The 21,527-nt window shown below is 43.2% G+C and overlaps 4 protein-coding genes across 4 annotated transcripts; all 4 read left to right on the top strand.

Annotated features, from left to right (window-relative positions):
* The first annotated feature begins 139 nt into the window (after positions 1–139).
* Positions 140–3,867, top strand: LOC114583259 (olfactory receptor 5V1-like). The gene is made up of 4 exons (XM_077918114.1): positions 140–190; positions 1,565–2,491; positions 2,551–2,572; positions 3,848–3,867. The coding sequence occupies exons 1-4, from the start codon at positions 140–142 to the stop codon at positions 3,865–3,867; spliced, it is 1,020 nt and encodes a 339-aa protein (XP_077774240.1).
* Positions 3,868–5,873: 2,006 nt separating this feature from the next.
* LOC114583260 (olfactory receptor 5V1-like) lies at positions 5,874–6,824 on the top strand. The gene has a single exon (XM_028704598.2). It carries the CDS (start codon positions 5,916–5,918, stop codon positions 6,822–6,824), a length of 909 nt encoding a protein of 302 aa, XP_028560431.2. The 5' UTR covers positions 5,874–5,915.
* Positions 6,825–13,276: 6,452 nt separating this feature from the next.
* On the top strand, positions 13,277–14,221 carry LOC114581928 (olfactory receptor 5V1-like). The gene has a single exon (XM_028702648.2). The coding sequence runs from the start codon at positions 13,295–13,297 to the stop codon at positions 14,219–14,221; it is 927 nt and encodes a 308-aa protein (XP_028558481.2). The 5' UTR covers positions 13,277–13,294.
* A 4,241-nt stretch (positions 14,222–18,462) lies between these two features.
* On the top strand, positions 18,463–19,395 carry LOC114582069 (olfactory receptor 5V1-like). Its single transcript, XM_028702847.2, has one exon. It carries the CDS (start codon positions 18,469–18,471, stop codon positions 19,393–19,395), a length of 927 nt encoding a protein of 308 aa, XP_028558680.2. The 5' UTR covers positions 18,463–18,468.
* The last annotated feature ends 2,132 nt before the right edge of the window (positions 19,396–21,527 follow it).

Genomic DNA, 21,527 nt, shown 5'->3' with positions numbered 1-21,527 from the left:
GAGGAACAGACTCTTCCTTGATCTCAAGGCAGATGAGAGGCATTCTTAAGCGAGACCTTTGGAGGAATGAATATGCGCCAGTCATTGCAAGTGTGTATTAGCTATTGGCTTAATGGGGCTGTTATGATGAAGGTCAAGGATGCAGGAAGCAGGGAACACTTGCCTTTTGCTCCACTCTTTCCAGGCACAGGTCAGTGCTTAAAAGCTGCGGAGGGTTTTTTTTTGCTTCAGAGTTTCCTTGTGGAAACCTACTCTTCAGTGCTCAATCGGAGCAAACATCAATTTGGGTTCTCCACAGATTGCTGTCTGCTCCTACTGAGCTTTAGAGAGTCGCCTTTCACAGGCAAAGCTCTGGAGTAAAAAAAAAAAAGATGTTTGGACATGGAACTTTAAAGTGGGAACCGTGACTGGAAAGAGCGGAGGAATGGTGAGTGTAGATAAGCCCTTAGCGAGTGCAGAGAGAAGGAGCAAGGCTCCTCAATGGCAAGGTTATATGGTAAGGGAGTGGTACATGGAATGTTCTGGAAAGGATGTTCAGGTGAATAGAAAGATGCCTTAGATGAGAATTCTCACAGAAAAATTCAAAAATCCTGTTTAGAACAAAGGCTTTATTAGGCCAAACAAAATGTTATGGAATGGAAAGCAAATCTTTGAGTTCTCCAGAATGCTTCAGCTGGCTAGGTAGTAAACACTCTTGCAGATAAGGAATTGGTTAAGTAAAAGAAAGCAAAGGATTAAACGGACACTTCTCCTACTGGAGAGTTTCAGAAAGTGGAGTCCCCCAAGGTTCGGTATTGGGACCTGTGCTTTTAATCTTGTTCCTAAGTGATGAGGTGTCAGGTGTGAGAATTGAGGTAGCCAAGTTTGTTAATGATACTAATTGTTCAGTGCCATTAAAACAAAAAGCGATTGCAAAGAGCTCTGAAGGACATACTCAAACCGAATGAAATAAGATGGGAAATACAATTAAATGTAAACAAGTGATGCATGTTGGTGCAAAAAAGAAAAAAGAAAAAGAATAAATCTTAACCTCACATATTTACACATGGGGTCACAACTTCCAGTGGCTGACCAGGAAAGAGACCTTGGGGTTGTAAATTGATGGCTCAGTAAAGATGTCTACCCAGTGTCCAAACCCCATTGAAGTAAATGTGAATACAGTGGTACCTTGGGTTAAGTACTTAATTCGTTCTGGAGGTCTGTTCTTAACCTGAAACTGTTCTTAACCTGAAGCACCACTTTAGCTAATGGGGCCTCCCGCTGCTGCTGTGCCGCCAGAGCACAATTTTTGTTCTCATCCTGAAGCAAAGTTCTTAACCCAAGGTAATATTTCTGGGTTAGCGGAGTCTGTAACCTGAAGCGTATGTAACCTGAGGTACTACTGTATTGGATCGTTTGCCCCAGTGTGCATCACTTCACATTCCCTTACATTGAATTGTATTTTCCCATTTAATTTCTCACAATCCCGATTTGGAGAGATCCTCTTGGGGCTCATCTCAATCCCTACTATGTCTGCAGCATTCAACATGTTTCATGTGTCTCTTATGCTTCCAAACTCTTCCAGGAAAGCTCCTTTCTGAATGGTGAAATAGGGAATGGCACCCTAGTGACAGAATTTATCCTAACCGGACTTTCTGATCTCCCAGCTGTCCGCTTCTCCCTCTTTGCTGCCTTTTTGCTCATCTACCTGGTCACCCTGCTGGGGAACGGTACCATTCTTCTTGCCATAGCAGCTGACTCCCACCTGCACAACCCCATGTATTTCTTCCTCACTAATCTTTCCCTGCTGGACATCTGCTGCCCCACAGCTACGGTGCCCAAGATGCTGGAGAGCCTCTTGTCAGCGAGCAATACCATTTCCTTTGTTGGCTGTGTGCTGCAACTCTACTTCCTGATAGCCCTGGCAGGGACAGAGGTCTTCCTCTTGGCTGTCATGGCCTATGACCGCTATGTGGCCATATGCAACCCTCTGCGATACACGGCCATCATGAGCAAGAAGCTGTGTCTTCAGATGGCTGCTGGTACATGGGTCACAGGGTTCCTCAACTCGCTTCTGCACACAGTGTTGACTTTCACTTTACCTTTCTGCAGATCCAATAGAGTCAATCAATATTACTGTGATATCCCTCCAGTCTTGGCCTTATCATGTGCTTCCACCTATGCGGCTGAGATGGTTGTCTTCATTGTTGGTGGGATTTTGGGTGTGGGGGCTTTTCTGGTGACGCTGGTCTCCTACATCCACATCATCTCCACCATCCTTAGGATACGTTCTGCTGAGGGGAAACGCAAGGCCTTCTCCACTTGTGCCTCTCATCTTATGGTAGTGGGCCTCTTCTATGGCACAATCCTCTTCACTTACTTAAGGCCTTCTTCCAGCCACCATCCAGACCAGGACAGGATGGTGAGCATGTTGTATGGGGTAATTACGCCCATGTTGAACCCCTTGATCTACAGTCTCAGAAATAAGGAGGTGAAAGGGGCTTTGAAGAGGGTAATAGTTCATAAATGCTTAAAGAGCAAATGTGTGGCTTAGTTATTTGTATTTCTCAGTTAAGTTGGAATGAGCGCATAAGTAATTCTGAGCCAAGGAAAAGTAGTACAGTATATCCAATTTTTGAAAGAGAAAACAAAGGTAACCCTTTGCCTCAGTTTCCTGAATGGATTTAATAAGGAAATTTCAAGGTTTGAAAAACATTTACTTGAAAATAATGTGAAGTTACTTTCAAAAATGTATAAGCTGTTGCTAGAATGGTATACTAAAGATGAAGAAGTTAAATCGGTAATGATACAATGGGCAAAAGATATTGGGCATAATATACAATTTTCATCTTGGGAAAAGTTATGGAGGGAAGATTTAAAATTTACAGCATGCTGTATGTTGAAGGAAAACTATATGGAAATGATGTATCGTTGGTATCTAACACCTACTAAACTAACAAAAATGTATAGAAATGCTTCAAATATCCGTTGGAAATATAAGGAGGAAGAAGGCACCTTCTTCCATATGTGGTGAATGTGCAAAATAACGAAAGCATTCTGAGAAATGATATACAATGAATTGAAAAAAAATGTTTAAAATAACTTTTGTGTGGAAAAAACAGAAGCTTTTTTTACTAGGAATTTTAGGTGCAGAAATACCAAAAGAACAGAAAAGATTATTCATGTATGCAATGACAGCAACGTGGATACTTTTGGCCCAGAGATGAAAAGAAGTTAAAGTTGATAAAGATGATGGACTACACCGAAATGGCGAAAATGACTGAAAAAATTAGAAACCAAGAAAACAGAAACTTTAACAAGTATGGGAAACATTTATTAGTTACCTTTGAGAACACTGTAAACAACTAAAAACTTTGGCAGGTTTCTAACAACACTTGTAATCTAACAAGAACTATGGTAAAAATGGAATGAGGTTGAAAAAGATTGACAATGGAATCCATGGAGGGGGGGGGGGAGGGAAGTGCAAGGATTCAGGAAATCCTATATGTTTATGATTCTGCTTACTATTTGAATATAAATGTAAGTTGTAAAACTGAATAAAAACATAATAAAATAAAATACCCAATAACTTCATTTCTTCTCTTTCCATGGTTCATTTTACATATCTTACATCCCTGCAGATTTTACATAAACCATTCAAATCAATTTTCCACTATTACATCCATCAAGATTTATTTACTCTGCTGAATTTATCTTAACACTGCCAGCATTTTCAGCTGTACACACTTATTTTCCATATACTCAATAAACATGTTCCAGTCTTCTTTAAACGTATGTTCTTCTTGCTCTCTTATTCTTTATGTAGATTCCAAACACTTCCCCCCCTTTGCCTTGCTGCTTTCCCCAGGTAAATCCATGAAAACCTGAATATGACTTCCCTTCCACCCTTTTCCTGGTTCCTTTGGTTTTCTACTACTCCGTGTAATCCACATCTTTTTAACCATCCAATTTGTTATCTATTAAAAACTCTTATCTATTTCAACTCTGCTGGATGTACTTGAGACCTGCTAAGCTATGTATTTGTTTAAACTGGTTCTATAAGAATTGGTTCTATAAGAAACAGCAAAAAAGGTACAGGTAAAGGAACCCTGGACAGTTAAGTCCAGTCAAAGGCATCCATGCAGTTGCGGCACTCATCTCGCTTTCAGGCCGAGGGAGCTGGCGTTTGTCCACAGACAGCTTTCCGGGTCATGTGGCCAGCATAACTAAACCGCTTCTGGTGCAACAGAACACTGTGACGGAAACCAGAGCACATGGAAACGCTGTTTACCTTCTCACCACAGCAGTACCTATTTATCTACTTGCACTGGTGTGCTTTCGAACTGCTAGGTTGGCAGGAGCTGGGACAGAGCAATGGGAGCTCACCCCGTTGTGGGGATTCAGACCACCGCTGACCTTCTGATCGGCAAGCCCAAGAGGCTCAGTGGTTTAGACCACAGCACCACTCGCGTCCCTATAAGAAACAGTATAGACACTTGTTCGGAGGGACTCAGAATACATAGACTGGGCTTATTGTAAGACTCCCCGGATGTGGGTCTTTAAGGGAAGAGGGAAGTAGCTGAACTGTGGGGGGACGATTGATCAGGTTGGCCCCGCTGATAAGGGCAGAATGCCTGGACCAGAACCACTTCAAACTTGGGTAAATTGGAACACATGAAACATAGATTGCATTATCTTAATATTCCAGGGAGCAGCTTCTTGAATGAATATTATCCACAGGGCTGCAGTTTATTGTGCTGGGAAATCAAGGACACATTTTTTTTCTTATCGTTGGTCATTGGAGACATAAAGAGATGTTTGCTGGTGCTGAGGCAGAGCTCTGGCGCCTGCGATTCCCTTGTGCTCCTCATGCTGGGACTTAAAGGGAAAGGCTGGGCTGCTGGAGGAACAGACTCTTCCTTGATCTCAAGCCGGATGAGAGGCATTCTTAAGTGTGAATATGCGCCAGTCATTGCAAGTGTGTATTAGCTATTAGTTTAATGGGGGGGTATTGTTATGATTAAGGTCAAGGATGAAGGAAGCTGGGAACACGTAATGTTTATAAGGGTTAATTACACTCATCTTTTGCTCCACTCTTTCCAGGTACAGGTCCCCACTTAAAAGCTCCATGTCCTCTATTTTTTGCCTCAAAGTTTCCCCCACAAAAATATGCTCTTTAGCACTCAGTCGGAGCAAACATCAGTTCGGGTTCTCCACAGATTGCTGTTTGCTCCTACTGAGCTTTAGAGAGTGGCTTTTCACAGGCGCTGCTCTGGAACAACAACAACACGGTGCTTGGACATGGAGATTTAGAATGCAGACTGTGATCGGAAAGAGCCGAGGAAAGGTAAGCATAGATAAGCCCTTAGCTAGTACAGATAGAAGAAGCAAGGCTCCTCAATAGAAATGATCTATGGAATGGGAGTGATATATGGAATGTTCTGGAAAGGATGTTCAGGTGACTAGAAAGATGGCTTAGATGAGAGTTCTTACAGGAAAATTCAAAAACCCACATTCGAGTAAAGACTGTATTAGGCCCAACAAAATTTTAGGAAATGGTAAGCAAATGTTTGAGTTCTCCAGAAGGCTTCAGCTGGCTAGGTGGCAAACACTCTTGCGGATTAGGAATTGGCTATGTTAGAAAGAAGCAGAGGAATAAAGGGACACTTCTCCAACTGGAGAGATTTAGAAAGAGTCCCCCCAAGGTATTGGGACCTGTGCTGTTAATCTTGTTCCTAAGTGATGAGGAGTCAGGTGGCCAGATTTGTTGATGATACAAAATTGTTCAGGGCCATTAAAACAAAAGGAGATTTCAAAGAGCCCCAAAAGGCCTTCAACATGCTTTATGTTTCTCTTATGCTTTCAAACTCTTCCAGGAAATCTCCTTTCTGAATGGAGAAATTGGGAACGACACGCTAGTGACAGAATTCATCCTAATGGGAATTTCTAATCTCCCTGCGGTTCGCTTCTCCCTGTTTGCTGCCATTTTGCTCATCTACCTGATTACACTGGTAGGAAATGGCACAATTCTTCTTGCCATAGGAATTAGCTCTCACTTGCACACCCCCATGTATTTCTTCCTCAGCCACCTTTCCTTGCTGGACATCTGCTTCCCGACAGCTACAGTGCCCAAGATGCTGGAGAACTTCTTGTTAGAGATCAATACCATTTCCTTTGCTGGCTGTGTGCTACAACTCTACTTCCTGGTGGCACTGGTAGGGACAGAGGTCTACCTCTTGTCTGCCATGGCCTATGACCGCTATGTGGCCATATGCAACCCTCTACGATACACAGTTATCATGAGTAAGAAGCTTTGTCTTCAGCTGGCAGCGGTTACCTGGGTCACAGGGTTCCTCAACTCCCTTCTGCACACAGTAATGACGTTCACTCTACCTTTCTGCAGATCCAATAAAGTCAATCAATACTACTGTGACATCGCACCAGTGCAGGCATTATCGTGCGCTTCTACTTACACAGCTGAAATGTTGGTCCTTATTGTTGGTGGGTTTTTGGGTGTGGGGGCTTTCTTTGTGACGCTGGTCTCTTACATCTACATCATCTCCACCATCCTTAGGATCCGTTCTGCTGAGGGGAAACGCAAGGCCTTCTCCACTTGTGCCTCCCATGTAATTGTCGTGCTCCTCTTCTATGGTACCATGATTTTCACTTACATTAGGCCTCTCAACAGCCGCCATCCAGACCGGGACAGGATGGTGAGCATGCTGTCTGGGGTGATTACCTCCATGTTGAATCCCTTGATCTACAGCCTTAGGAATAAGGAAGTAAAGGTGACCTTGAAGAGGGTGATAGTTCATATGTGCTTAAAGAGGGAATGTGTGTCTTAGTTATTTGTATTTCTCTGTTAGATTAAAATAGACACATAAGTAAATCTGAGCCAAGGAAGTGTAGTCTACATATTTTTTGAAAGGGAAAACAAAGGTAACATTTTGTCTCAGTTTTGTGGGAGTTTATTGAATACATAAAATAAGAATACGTAAAAGAGAAAATGTAAAACTCTCTCCAGACATTTGGGATAAGTAACTTCGAATTGGTTGAACATTTTGCTTGATGTAATATGGAGACTTTTATTCTTGGTTCTCCTTGTGCCTCTGGTCGCTTCAGTTATAGGTTTATTTTTCCACATATCTTACGAGTCAAAGGATGTGGCGCGCCACACTGGTAGGGTAGGAGAGGATGCCAAGTGTGGCAGGAAGATCCAAGGACGGTCAATATTATAGTTTCGGGATAGTTCATGGTCTTATGTAGCTGCATTGTTTAATACTTTCTGGATTTCCCATGAGCATATTATGAAGTAGTTGTGTTCTATGTTATAAATCAAGCACAGCTAGTTGTTCCTTTTCCCTTTCCAGTGTATTTCTTATCAATGAACAATTCAGTGTGGTGTGAAGTAATTTTTATTCTGAAAGTGTGGCCCAGAGAAAAAAATTATGAGAACCAGTTTGCTAGAGTTTACATGACAGAGAAGACCCACCAGGAGGTCATAGAGCCAGGCTGAAGAAGACATGATGGAAAAGGATACTGCCAAGATGGTGTATTGTTCAAGTGAGGGCTCCTGTGTGGACTGGAATCCTGATTTTAAGATTGGAGAAATGAGAATCGAAGATAAACTGACACTGACTGATTCACCTATCCCTACATTAGGGAAAAGGGGTTGCAGCATGGCCCACTCCCTGTTTTGACAATTCTTTATTTGCAGGAATGTGCTTGTTTGTTTGTACTGAGTATTAGAGATTTGTAGATTGGATTAACAGCAAGGGTTATGGCAAGAAACCTTGTGAAACTTTGAGAACCTATTATTTCAGCTCTGTGTTTGTTCCAATTGAAAATGTAGATCTGAGGCAAAGACAGGCTACATTGCCGGGGATCGTGTAGGATCAAGGGGCTGCACGCGACCCCGCAAAAAGCGCCCCCCATTTGAGGTGGGGAGCGGTCATTCTGGGATTTACTATTTTTGATGGCAAGTGGGAGAAAAGATTGCTACATATATGATTCTTGCCATGTCAGATGGGAGACTAAACATCTCTCTTCTCCCTCTCTTCCCCTCCATATGGGGGAGATTGTTTTCTGTACAGGAGCTTTCCTTTCAAGTGCTGAAATTTGATGTGGTAGAGTCCACACACAGAGTAACCACTTCTGTGAGCAGAAAGTACTAGGGATGATGAGGAGAGTGTTCTCGCTTGGCCCCATGTGTGCTGTTTGGATGTTCTAGGGACATTAAAGCCATGGACTTTGGACGAAACCATAATTATTTTTATACATCTTCTGAGGACCTTTTTGGAGGGAGCTCTGTGTTGGTAGATGAGATGGAGACTACACCATTATTGTGAACAATGACCTGTGGGACTCATGAGGCAGGTGAAAACACTTGCATGGTCCCATTTTGGGACGAGAGAAATGTGTATGTCCGTCGCTATATTTTAACATCAATACCTACAAGGAGCATGATCTCCCTGTGGTTTAATAACCTCTATGGGCTTTGTCTTGGAGGTCACCAAGTACCGTCAATTATAGACATTTTAATGGTAAGCCTTCCAAAATGTAGGCCCAGCTCCACATGTGTGATTCCTCATGAGTACATCTCATGGTACATCTCATCTACCAACCACATGTGTGATTCCTCATGAGGAACGGCTAAGGGAGCTGGGCATGTTTAGCCTGGAGAAGAGGAGGTTAAGGGGTGATATGATAGCCATGTTCAAATATATAAAAGGATGTCACATAGAGGAGGGAGAAAGGTTGTTTTCTGCTGCTCCAGAGAAGCGGACATGGAGCAATGGATCCAAACTACAAGAAAGAAGATTCCACCTAAACATTAGGAAGAACTTCCTGACAGTAAGAGCTGTTTGACAGTGGAATTTGCTGCCAAGGAGTGTGGTGGAGTCTCCGTCTTTGGAGGTCTTTAAGCAGAGGCTTGACAACCATATGTCAGGAGTGCTCTGATGGTGTTTCCTGCTTGGCAGGGGGTTGGACTCGAAGGCCCTTGTGGTCTCTTCCAACTCTATGATTCTATGATTCTTAGTGCTTGGACCCACTGATGACTTACGTTGCGATACAATAAAGTTGTTTCCGAGCATATGCAAAGTATCTCCTCCCATTGCTTGGTTAATCCTGCCATCCCCACATAACTGAATAAGCCACTGACTTCAGGTGTCACCATAATTGCTTTTGGTATTCTTATTCATACAGCACTACCCATGTTGGGTGTTCATCTGAGGTGCCCCCCTGATATCAGAGGAATTGCAGGTGATTCCATCATCTTCATTACACTTAACGATGCTCTGTGGGACTCATTTGGGAGGGGAAAACACTTGCATGGTCATATTTGGAAGGAGAGGAATAAAACTTCATTTTTATATCAATATCTGCAGGGAGCATGATGTCCCTCTAGTTTTCTTAACATAATGCAATCTTAACATAATGTTAACATACTGTTGTCAGTTGGGGGAGGGTACCATTTTTGAAGGAGCCAGACAAGTTTCTTGGTGAGTTAATGGGCCCTGAGGCTCCAATACTTTGGCCACCTCATGAGAAGAGAAGACTCCCTGGAAAAGACCCTGATGTTGGGAAAGATGGAGGGCACAAGGAGAAGGGGACGACAGAGGACGAGATGGTTGGACAGTGTTCTCGAAGCTACCAACATGAGTTTGACCAAACTGCGGGAGGCAGTGGAAGACAGAAGTGCCTGGCGTGCTCTGGTCCATGGGGTCACGAAGAGTCGGACACGACTAAACAAACAAATTTTTTTTGTGTGTGTGCCTAGTCTTGTACATACCTTGAGGTGGAGTAAAAATGAAGTAAATAAATAGGTAAATATAAATAAATAGGTAATCTCATTTCCCCCCACAGCTGAAATGTTAGAGCAATGACAAACTTATATAGATTCCACTATCAATTATCTCTTTGGGCTTTTCTTCTAACATGTAAAGAGATGTGTTGTGTAATCCAGTATCACTGTCAATAAACTCTTGTCACACCATTGTGGTTTTTTTTTTAATAGTTGTGTTTCTTACTTCTATGAACATGAACTTCTCTTCAAGTTTCCACTCTTCATTAGCCACTTTTCAGCACCTAGGGGGAGAATCCACTCACTTCATTTTCATACCCAAGAAATGCAAGTTTCACACAAGTCTTTCAATGCAAATTACCAGAGTTTTCAAATATCACCTCCCCACTCAGGTATATTGCATGTACACTCGACACACTGAAAAACAAGTATTTGCAAGATTACAAATGATCCACAGAGAGTAGATTGGGAGGAGGAAACTTCACAAAGCAGTGTGCTGCTGCCAAACAATATGCCAATCTGAAACTAGCAAGATGCTCTTAGCTCCCTTTCCCTGCTGGTGTCACTCAGAACTGATTCCCTCCATACGATGATTTCTAAAACTCCTGTGGAAAACACATGTTGGTAGCAGGGATAATTAATAAAGCATTCAATATCTACTAACTCTGCCAACACTTTTTTATGTAGACAGGCCTACGTAACTGTTTAATGCAGTTGCTATAATGAGCATTATTTATGGCTTTTATGGTGTTTTAGATTTTATCGTATACACTGTTGTACACAGCCATGTTCCGTTGTACTAACTGACAATATATAAATGCTTTCCTAAATAAACGAAACAAACAATCCCCTAGTATTTCAGACCTAATTTGGGCCTAGTTGCAACTGAAGTTTTAAATCCACATCACTGGAATTTATCATTTTTTTTTATCGCAGGAGAGAGAGAGAGAGAGAGAGAGAGAGAGAGAGAGAGAGAGAGAGAAAGTAAGTCCTACAGGGATGATTCCTGCCATTTCAGATGGAAGACAAAACATTTGTTCTCTCTTGCATCTAGTTTTCTATATGGAGGAAATTGTCTCTTGTAGAGGAGAGTTCCTTCTAGAGTTGAAATCTGACATGGTGGAGGCCCCACACAGGGCAACCATGTCATTGAGCAGGAAGCACTAGGGATGGTGCATAGCGTCTCCCAAATTGGCCTTATGTGTGCTAATCCCTGTGAGAGTCCTGGGGACTTCAAATCCATTCAGTTCGGATGACATCATAATTACTCTTGGTGGCATTATTTTTACATCACGATGGATGCAGAGCATTTATCTGAGGACCTTTCTGGTAGGAGCTCTGTGGTAGCAGATGAGATGGAGACTGCACCATAGATGTTAACAATGCTCTTTGGGACTCATTAAGGAGTAGGAAAGAATTGCATGGTCCCGTTTTCGGAGGAGAGAAGTGCATATGGCCATAGTTCAATTTTAATATCAATATTTGCAGGCACCATGATCTCCCTGTGGTTTTAGGATCACTATGGGGCTTGGGCTTCATCCTGAAGGTCACTGAGTACCATCAATTATAGACATTTTTATGGACAGTCTTCCTTGGTTTGAGTCTTCATGCTTGCTCTTAGTGCCTGGACTCAGCCATGACTTATGCTGGGATGTGAGAAAGAAGATGGCTTTGAGCATATGCAAAGTGCCTACCCCCATTGAATGAATGAATTTATTATTTCGGTCACAGACCAGTTCCAGCTCACATACAAAATCCCCCATTGAATACTACCCCATTGAATACTGCTGCCACCCCCACATGACTAAGGGATTCTAGGCAGGAGGTTCAGAAACTGAGCTCTCTACTCAGGCCCTGCTTATTTTCTGTTACATGGAATTTGTTCTTTCACCATTGAAAGCTAAGGTCACTTAAGCATAGTCACAGCTCCTGCCTGGCTGCTATTCTCCTGACTTTTGTGTAAAACCTAGAGAAGATCTGTTCCATCCTCTGGTGAAATGGAGCACATAAAACATGGGCTGGACTTCCTTAACATTCTAGGGAGTCATGTATTCAAAAAATCATAATAATGGAAATGTAGAGTTGGACAATAATTCACAGGACTGGAGCTTATTATGCTGGAAAATCACCCATTACTTTTTGTTTTGACATTGGTCATGGTAGGCAAAGAGATGCTTCCTGGCACTGCTGGTGTGCTCTGAGGCCTGCTATTCCCTTGAGCTCCTTATGTCGAGACTTAAAGGAGAAGGCTGAGCTGCCGGAGGAACACACAATCCTTCCTTGATCTCAAGGCAGATGAGAGACATTCTTAAGAGCGACTGTTTGGTGAAATGGAAATGCACCAATCACTGACCGTGAGTATTAGAAGATACAAGCTTAATGGGGCCATCTTTGTGGCTTAAAGTCTTAAGTAAGACAGGAAAAGATATGTTTGGTAATTTTATAAGTTTGACGAAATGAGACTCATATATCAAGGCAGGTGTACATGGAACAGGAGCAGTACACAGAATGTTCTAGAAGGGATGCTGAGATGAATAAAAATATGGTTTAGATGAGATGAAAATCCGTATAAGGGCAATACTATGATCAGGCCAACCAAAATGTCATGAAATGATGTGGAGGCTTTTGAGTTCTTCAGAGCTTTTCATCAGGTAATAACAACAGCAGGCTCATGGTGGAACAATAAAGTCTTCATGTGGTGACAGGCACAAGGGAGAATGTGAGAAAATCCAGCCGTAAATAATGAGCCAGCAATTGACCAGGAGGAAGAGGATCTAGCAGCGAGTACAGTGTTACCTCAGGTTACAGATGCTTCAGGTTACAGACTCCGCTAACCAGGAAATAGTACCTCGGGTTAAGAACTTTGCTTCAGGATGAGAACAGAAATCGTGTGGCGGCGGCGAGGCAGCAGTGGGAGGCCCCATTAGCTAAAGTGGTCTTCAGGTTAAGAACAGTTTCAGGTTAAGAATGGACCTCTGGACCAAATTAAGTACTTAACCGGAGGTACGACTGTATATAAAACTATCAGTCTCCATGTTCCCTGCAGTTAGTTAACAACTCCCTGTCAAGCCCTGTGGCTACAGTACACTAGTTCCAGCTTCCACACGGGTTGCTGGCCATTGACAATATCACCACTTACATGTAATGCACAAAGAGGTTCTTACAAGTCTCAGTAATTTAAAGACCTAAAAATGACTTTGTCAGATGATCTGATCTAAAAACCAGCTAATTAAGCATTGTGTTTCTCACACTGGCCAAACATTGGTCTCTGAGAAATTCAGGTACAGGGCATGAATGTGATCATTAGGAACTAATCTTTGCTTCTCAGAGTGATAAGGCGTCTAAGCAGGGACCTCAAATTCTTGCTTAGTATGACTCAAGGCTATATGCCTAACACCTTGAAAAGCAAAGAATGCCTTAACTTGTGTATGCCTCTAGCCTCCAACATGTTTACTATGTCACATTTTTGCTTTCAAACTCTTGCAGGCAAGCTCTTTGCACAGGGGAGAAATGGAGAACATCACCGTGGTGACAGAATTCATCTTAATGGGCCTTTCTGATCTCCCAGCTGTCCGCTTCTCCCTCTTTGCTACCTTTTTGCTCATCTACCTGGTCACCTTGTTGGGGAATGGCACCATTCTTCTTGCCATAGGAGCTGACTCCCACTTGCACAACCCCATGTATTTCTTCCTCACTAATCTTTCCCTCCTGGACATCTGCTGCCCTACAGCTACGGTGCCTAAGATGCTGGAGAACCTCTTGTCAGAGAAAAATACCATTTCCTTTGTTGGCTGTGTGCTGCAGCTCTACTTCCTGGTAGCTTTGGCAGGGACAGAGGTCTTTCTCTTAGCTGCCATGGCTTATGACCGCTATGTGGCCATATGCAACCCTCTGCGATACACGGTTATCATGAGTAAGAAGCTTTGTCTTCAGATGGCTGCTGGTACATGGGTCACAGGGTTCCTCAACTCCTTGCTGCACACAGTCATGACTTTCACTCTACCTTATTGTAAATCTAATAGAGTTAATCAATACTACTGTGACATCCCTCCAGTCTTGGCCTTATCATGTGCTTCCACCTATGCAGCTGAGATGGTTGTCCTCATTGTTGGTGGGATTTTTGGTGTGGGGGCTTTTCTGGTGACATTGGTCTCCTACATCTACATCATCTCCACCATCCTTCGGATCCGTTCTTCTGAGGGGAAGCGCAAGGCCTTCTCCACTTGTGCCTCTCATCTTATGGTGGTGTGCCTCTTCTATGGGACGACCATCTTCACTTACATAAGGCCTTCCTCCAGCCACCATCCAGATCAAGACAGGCTGGTGAGCATGTTGTATGGGGTAATTACGCCCATGTTGAACCCCTTGATCTACAGCCTCAGGAACAAGGAAGTGAAAGGGGCTTTGAAGAGGGTCATTATTAATAAACGCCAATAAATTTGGAAGGGGGGGGAATATATGGCTAAGATACAATTATCCTATCCTATATCATTATCTACCAAAATAACCCAATCTCTGAAAAAGAAGAACATAATTTAATATGTTTTAAATTACGATTGATCAGCTGACAATGACCTGCTTTGAAGTTTATCACCTGACATGAGTTTGCTTCATCTTCTACGTGTCAGCCCTTTAGATATTTGAAGATAGCTATCCTCTCCGTCCCCTATGTTTAGCCTGGAAAAGAGAAGACTGAGGAGACATGATAGCTATATTTAATTATCTAAAGGGCTGTCACATGGAAGATGGAGGAAGCTTGCTTCCTTCTTCTCCAGATGGTAGGACCCAAACGATTGGATTCAAATTACAAGATAGGACTGTCAAACTAATTGTCAAGAAGATGTTCCTGATGATAAGAGATATCAGGGTTGCCAATGTGGTGCCCTCCACATGGTTTTGGACTACAACTCCTATCAGTCCCATTCAGCCAGGCCAGTAGTAGAGGATGATGGGAGTTGGAGTCTAAAACAACTGGAGGGTTTGGCAGCAAGTTGTCTATCCCTGCACTGTGCAAATATTTTAATTAATATAACCTACAGACAGGAGTGCCTGGCGTGCTCTGGTCCATGGGGTCACGAAAAGTCAGACACAACTAAACAACAACAGGGTGACCATTTGCCATGGGTGCTTTGAGATTCCCGAATTACAGGAGAGGTTGTTGAACTAGATGACCCTCAGGCTACCGTCCAACTCTGCTATATCAAAACATGATATCACAGGTTGAGTTTCAAATGAGGTCCAGGAAAATCCACTTTCAAAGTCCCCACTCAGCCAATCACACAATTCAACTTACCTCACAGGATTATTGTGGGGGTAAAGTGTGTCTGTGTGGTTTTGTGTATATTGCCTTGAGATGGAAGGGTGCCATAAAAATGAAGTAAATAAATCATAGAAACATGGAATCACATATGTAATCTTAATTCTTCACACTGAAATGTGGAATGACAAACATAAATAGATGCCACTATTAATTATCTGTTTGGACTTTTGATCTAACATGTTGAGATGTGTTGTGTAATCCAGTTTCACTGTCAATAAAATCTGCCACACCACTGTTTTTTTTTATAGTTGTGTTTCTTACTTTTGATCTGTGAACATGAACGTCTCTTCAACTTTCCCCTCTTCATTTATCACTTTTCAACTTCTAGGGGGGAAGACCCACTCCATTTCCAACCCCAGGAAATGCAAGCTGGCCACAAGTTTTCTGATATAAATTACTAGAGTTTTTAATCACTTCCCCACTCCAGTGTATAGAATCATGGAATTATAGAGTTGGAAGGGACCCTGAGGGTCATCTAGTCCAACCCCCTGCAGTGCAGAAATCTCTGCTAAAGCATCCATGACAGATGGCCATCCAACCTCTGCTTGAAAACCTCCAAGGAAGGAGAGTTCACAACCTTCTGTGGGCGACTGCTCCATGGTTGAACTCTCTTACTATTTCCATTCCACTCACAGAAAAAGTGTGACCTGCTCTGGCACTGTAGCATTCGCAAGATTACAAATGACCCACAGTGAGTAGATAAGGAGGATACTTTACTTAGCAGTGTCGCTACCAAACTATACGCAAAACTGAAACAAATCAGGCCTTCTTAGCTCCCGTTCCCTGCTGGTGTCGCTCAAAACTGACCCCCCCCTCCCAACAATTTTAAAAACACTTTAAACACCGCTCACATTACAAGTATCTTGGAATGGAAGTCACCTTGGAGGTTGGGGACCTCTTGTTTCAAGAGGAGAAGAATGGGGTCTGAGGAAAGTTATCCAAAAATGCATCCAGCCCAAGTCCTGCCCTGCTTTCCTGTGCTCCTCCCACTGGTTTGAACAACAACAACACAGTGGAAAGATGTAGGTCCTGATCTTGAATGCCACCCCAAAACATGCATTTTTGGGTTCCGTGCCCAGAAAAAGCACTTTTTTGGGTGGGTGGACCCTGGTGTGGAATTGCACAAGATTATGCGGGTGGTGCTGTGGACTTGCTGATCAGAAAGTCGGTGGTTCGAATCCCCACGACGGGGTGAGCTCCTGTTGCTCAGTCCCTGCTCCTGCCAACCTAGCAGTTCAAAAGCACGTTAAAGTGCAAGTAGATAAATAGGTACCGCTCTGGTGGGAAGGTAAACGGTGTTTCCGTGTGCTGCTCTGGTTCGCCAGAAGCGGCTTAGTGATGCTGGCCACATGACCCGGAAGCTGTACACCGGCTCCCTCGGCCAATAAAGCGAGATGAGCGCCACAACACCAGAGTCGGTCACGACTGGACCTAATGGTCAGGGGCTCCTTTACCTTTATGGCAACCAAAATGGCCACTGTGGTCTTGTGATAACTAACAGGAAGATGGTGTCTGGGAAGATGGTATCCCAGATTTTGTCTTCAAGGTGTTGGAGGGTATGCATGAGGTATGAGCAAAGCCCACCAAAAAGGACCTAGTCCCTTAAACTACTGAGCTTTGTGTAAACACTGGACTAGAACAGTTCCTTACTCTGGTGAACTGGTGTACATAAAACTTTGGCCTGATTTCCTTAACATCTAGGGAGTGATATCTTGAATGACAATTATTCACAGCCCTGTAGTTTATTGTCCTGGGAAATCAGCCATCACTCTTGGTCTTGACATTGGCCATAGGGGGCAAGCAGAGATGTTTCCTGGCATTGCTTATGTGCTCTGAGGCCTGCTGTTCCCTTGAGCTCCTGTTGAGGTTGAAAGGAGAAGTTTGAGCTGCCAGAGGAACAGACAATCCTTCCTTGATCTCAAGGCAGATGAGAGGCATTCTGAAGAGTGACTGTTTGGAGAAATGGTAACGCACCAGTCATTGACAGTGAGTATTATTACAGTAGATACTAGCTTAATGGGGCTATCGTTGTGACAAAGATCAAGGCTTAGGGAAGACGGAAAGAGTGATGTTTCTAAATGTAGAAGTTCAAAGAAATGAGACTCATAAACTGAAGCAAGTGTACAAAGAATGAGAGTGGTAAACTGAATGTTCTAGAAGCAGTACTCTTTTCTGTGGGTAGTCAAGGGTACACAGTACTGGGACCTTCCTTCCCTCTCCTAATGTGTGGTACTTACTGTAACAACTTCATAGTGAGTACTGGCACATTTATTCCTAAAAAAAGGAGCGCTATCTAGAAGGGATGCTCAGATGAACAGAAAAATAGTTTAGATGAGAGTGGTATAAATACATTTGTAAATCCATACGAGGGCAATATTTTATCAAGTCACCCACAATGTAATGAGTTCTTCAGAACTTTTCATCAGGCTAGATAGAACACAGGCAGGGAAGGGGAGGATGAATAAATCAGGCTGAGGGTGAAGCCACAAAGTCTTCATCTCATGAGAGGCACCAGATAGAATGAGGGATGACATTCACATGAACTGACAGATGTGGACAGAATTTTCTGAGACAATAATACTGCATACAGATTGGACCTCCTGCTATGAAAAGAAGGCACAAATTTGCTCAGCTAGGGCTTTTGTCCCCACTCACTTTTCTTGATCACCCCCTTGCCATTCCCCTTGCTTCCCCTTCCCACCCCATGGAAATCTGCTTACCATGATAGGTGGTGTGGCATTGTGGCAGGGTCCATGAGACCCCAGTTAGTTAACAACCCCCCCATGAAGCCCCGTAGCTACAGTACACTTGTTCCAGCTTCCACACAGGGTGCTGGCCATTGAAATCATCACCACTTACATGTAATGCACAAAGAAGCTCTGGCGAGTCTCAGTAATTTAAGGACCTAAAAATGACTTTGTCAGATGATCTGATCTAAGAACCATCTATATATTATATTTTATGCTGATTTTACAATTAAGTGTTTTAAATTTGTTGTTAGCTGCCCTGAGCCCGGTTTTTGAACCAGGAAGGGCGGGGTATAAATAAAAATTTATTATTATTATTATTATTATTATTATTATTAAGCATTGTGTTTCTCACATAGGCCAAACATTGGTCTCTAGGAAATTCAGGTACAGGGCATGAATGTGATCGCTAGGAACTAATCTTTGTTTCTCAGAGTGATAAAGTGTCTGAGCAGGGACCTCAAATTCCTGCTTAGTATGACTCAAGGCTATATGCCTAAACACCTTGAAAAGCAAAGAAGGCCTTAACTTGTGTATGCCTCTAGCCTCCAACATGTTTACTTTCTCACACTTTTGCTTTCAAACTCTTCCAGGAAAGCTCCTTGCACAGGGGAGAAATGGAGAACATCACCGTGGTGACAGAATTCATCTTAATGGGCCTTTCTGATCTCCCAGCTGTCCGCTTCTCCCTCTTTGCTGCCTTTTTGCTCATCTACCTGGTCACCTTGTTGGGCAATGGCACCATACTTCTTGCCATAGAAGCTGACTCCCACCTGCACAACCCCATGTATTTCTTCCTCACTAATCTTTCCCTCCTGGACATCTGCTGCCCCACAGTTACAGTACCCAAGATGCTGGAGAACCTCTTGTCAGAGAGAAATACCATTTCCTTTGCTGGCTGTGTGCTGCAAGTCTACTTCCTGATAGCCTTGGCAGGGACAGAGGTCTTCCTCTTGTCTGCCATGGCTTATGACCGCTATGTGGCCATATGCAACCCTCTGCGATACATGGTCATCATGAGCAAGAAGCTTTGTCTTCAGATGGCTGCTGGTACATGGGTCACAGGGTTCCTCCACTCCTTGCTGCACACGGTAATGACTTTCACTCTACCTTTCTGTACATCCAATAGAGTCAATCAATACTACTGTGACATCCCTCCAGTCTTGGCCTTATCATGTGCTTCCACCTATGTGGCTGAGATGGTAGTCTTCATTGTTGGTGGGATTTTGGGTGTGGGGGCTTTTATGGTGACGCTGGTCTCCTACATCCACATCATCTCCACCATCCTTAGGATCCGTTCTTCCGATGGGAAACACAAGGCCTTCTCCACTTGTGCCTCCCATCTAATTGTGGTGTGCCTCTTCTATGGGACAATCCTCTTCACTTACTTAAGGCCTTCCTCCAGCCACCATCCAGACCAGGACAGGATGGTGAGCATGTTGTATGGGGTGATTACCCCCATGTTGAACCCCTTGATCTACAGTCTCAGAAATAAGGAGGTGAAAGGGGCTTTGAAGAGGGTCATTGTTCATAAACGCCTCTAAAGCTGGAAGCGGGGTGTGTGTGTGTGGAGTGGGTGGTGGTGGTGGTGGAAGATGTGGCTAAGATACAATGACCCTATCCTACACCATTTTCTACTAAAGTAACCCAAACTCTGAAAAAGAACAGAAATTGATGATCTATTTTAAATTACAATCAATCAGCACTGACCACGAGCCCCTTTGTCACCTGACATTATAATGACCCCTACACCATTGGGTAGTTCTCCATCCAGTCTTTGGGCTGAAAACATTCCCCCATACTTGAATTATGTGATTCAAAGAAATTGCACTGCTAGATTCCCTTTTACCATGCAGGCTTTGTCTCTCCACCCCCCAGCAACACTGAATGGAGTCTTAACTGACTTATGTCCCGAGCACTCCAAATGGTGTCTAAGATATGTGTCCTAGACCAGAGGTCAGGTAAATGGCGACTTTTGTTAGGACCTATTCTATGGCTCTGGAACGCTTTCCCCAGGGAAGCCAACCTTGATGCCTTTTGACTCCCTTTTTATTCTGCCAGCCATTTTAGATCTCTTTTAATTTTTTATTTGGTGGTCATTCCCCCCCTGCTCTGTTCCTGTTCCTTATTTTACATTGCTTAATTTTCTTTTGGCTACCCTTGGAGGCTGCTACATGAGGAGCAGGGTATGAATCTCTAGAATCATGTACAAGTAATTAGAGAACTTTATTTCATTTGCTCATATTCCTCTTGTACCAATCTTGAGGTCATTTGACTGATTCTCAGCTTAGCTGGGCTCCACTGGCATTAAGTCTCCAATCCCAGCTCAGCCAAAAATATGCTGATGCAGTCAGCTCATCCTGGCTCAGCAGAAGCTGGCTGAGCTGAGGCCGGTGTAGTCCCCCAAATGGAGAGTTCTTGGGGCATGGCAGAGGTGGGACCTGAGAGCGAGGGGCTTAGGCTGGATCCTAAGCTTCTTCAGCTCAGTCATGTGATCTGGCAGCCCAAACACCATATTAAAGCCTTGCTTGCCAGGGTTAGACAGAGCAGCAGCAGCTGTCCCATTGCTGAATGGGGTTTGTATCTGCTGTAAAATTACACTTGTTGTACTTACACCAGCTTGCTTTGTGCCAATTTCTTGTGCATCAGATCTGTATAGTGAATAATGTTACACTGAATTACATTAATACACTTGGTAAAAAGGTAAAAGGTAAAGGACCCCTGGACAGTTAAATCCAGTCAAAGGTGACTATGGGGTTGTGGCGCTCATCTCGCTTTCAGGCTGAGGGAGCCGGCGTTTGTTTGCAGACAGCTTTCCGGGTCATGTGGCCAGCATGACTAAACCGCTTCTGGTGCAATGGAACACCATAACGGAAACCAGAGTGCACGGAAAAACCATTTACCTTCCTGCCACAGCAGTACCTATTTATCTACTTATACTAGCGTGCTTTCAAACTGCTAGGTTGGCAGGAGCTGGGACAGAGCAACAGGAGCTCACCCCATTGTGGGGATTTGAACTGCCGACCTTCTGATCGGCAAGCCCAAGAGGCTCAGTGCTTTAGACCACAGCATCACCCACGTCCTATTAATACACTATATGGGGTCCAGTGCATGGTGTAAACCCAGTTTTTTTTTAAAAAATGATATTTATTACTTTTCCTACAATTTAAACACAACACACACACACAAAAAGAACAGAACAGAACAATACAATACAATACAATACAATACAAAAACACTACATAACACTGACACATTAAACTAACATAACCAAACAAAAACAGTTTAAAACACATCAAACAATTTCAGTATCCTATCTTTCATTCACTTATTTCCACGACCTCCTCACACCTCCCTTTTTGTATTCCACTTCTATTAGTTGTTTCAGCAATTCCTTTCCATCTTCCTCTGTTTTCTATCCTATAATTATCTTAACACATTCTAACCTTATTTTTCCTTTAATATTCTATTAATCTATTTATACTTAATTCCTTATAACATTTCTACTAAAGCCATATCACTTCATTCCAACATTCTTCTAGCATTCATTAATTTTACAATGTTTCTGTAAATAGTCTTTAAACTTTTTCCAGTCTTCTTCCACCAACTCTTCTCCCTGGTCTCGGATTCTGCCAGTCATTTCCGCCAGTTCCATATAGTCCATCAACTTCATCTG

The sequence above is a fragment of the Podarcis muralis genome, chromosome 13, assembly GCF_964188315.1.
Source record: "Podarcis muralis chromosome 13, rPodMur119.hap1.1, whole genome shotgun sequence".
Lineage (NCBI taxonomy): Eukaryota > Metazoa > Chordata > Lepidosauria > Squamata > Lacertidae > Podarcis > Podarcis muralis.
The sequence above is the reverse complement of the archived record's forward strand: the minus strand, read 5'-3'. Positions and strand labels throughout refer to the sequence as shown.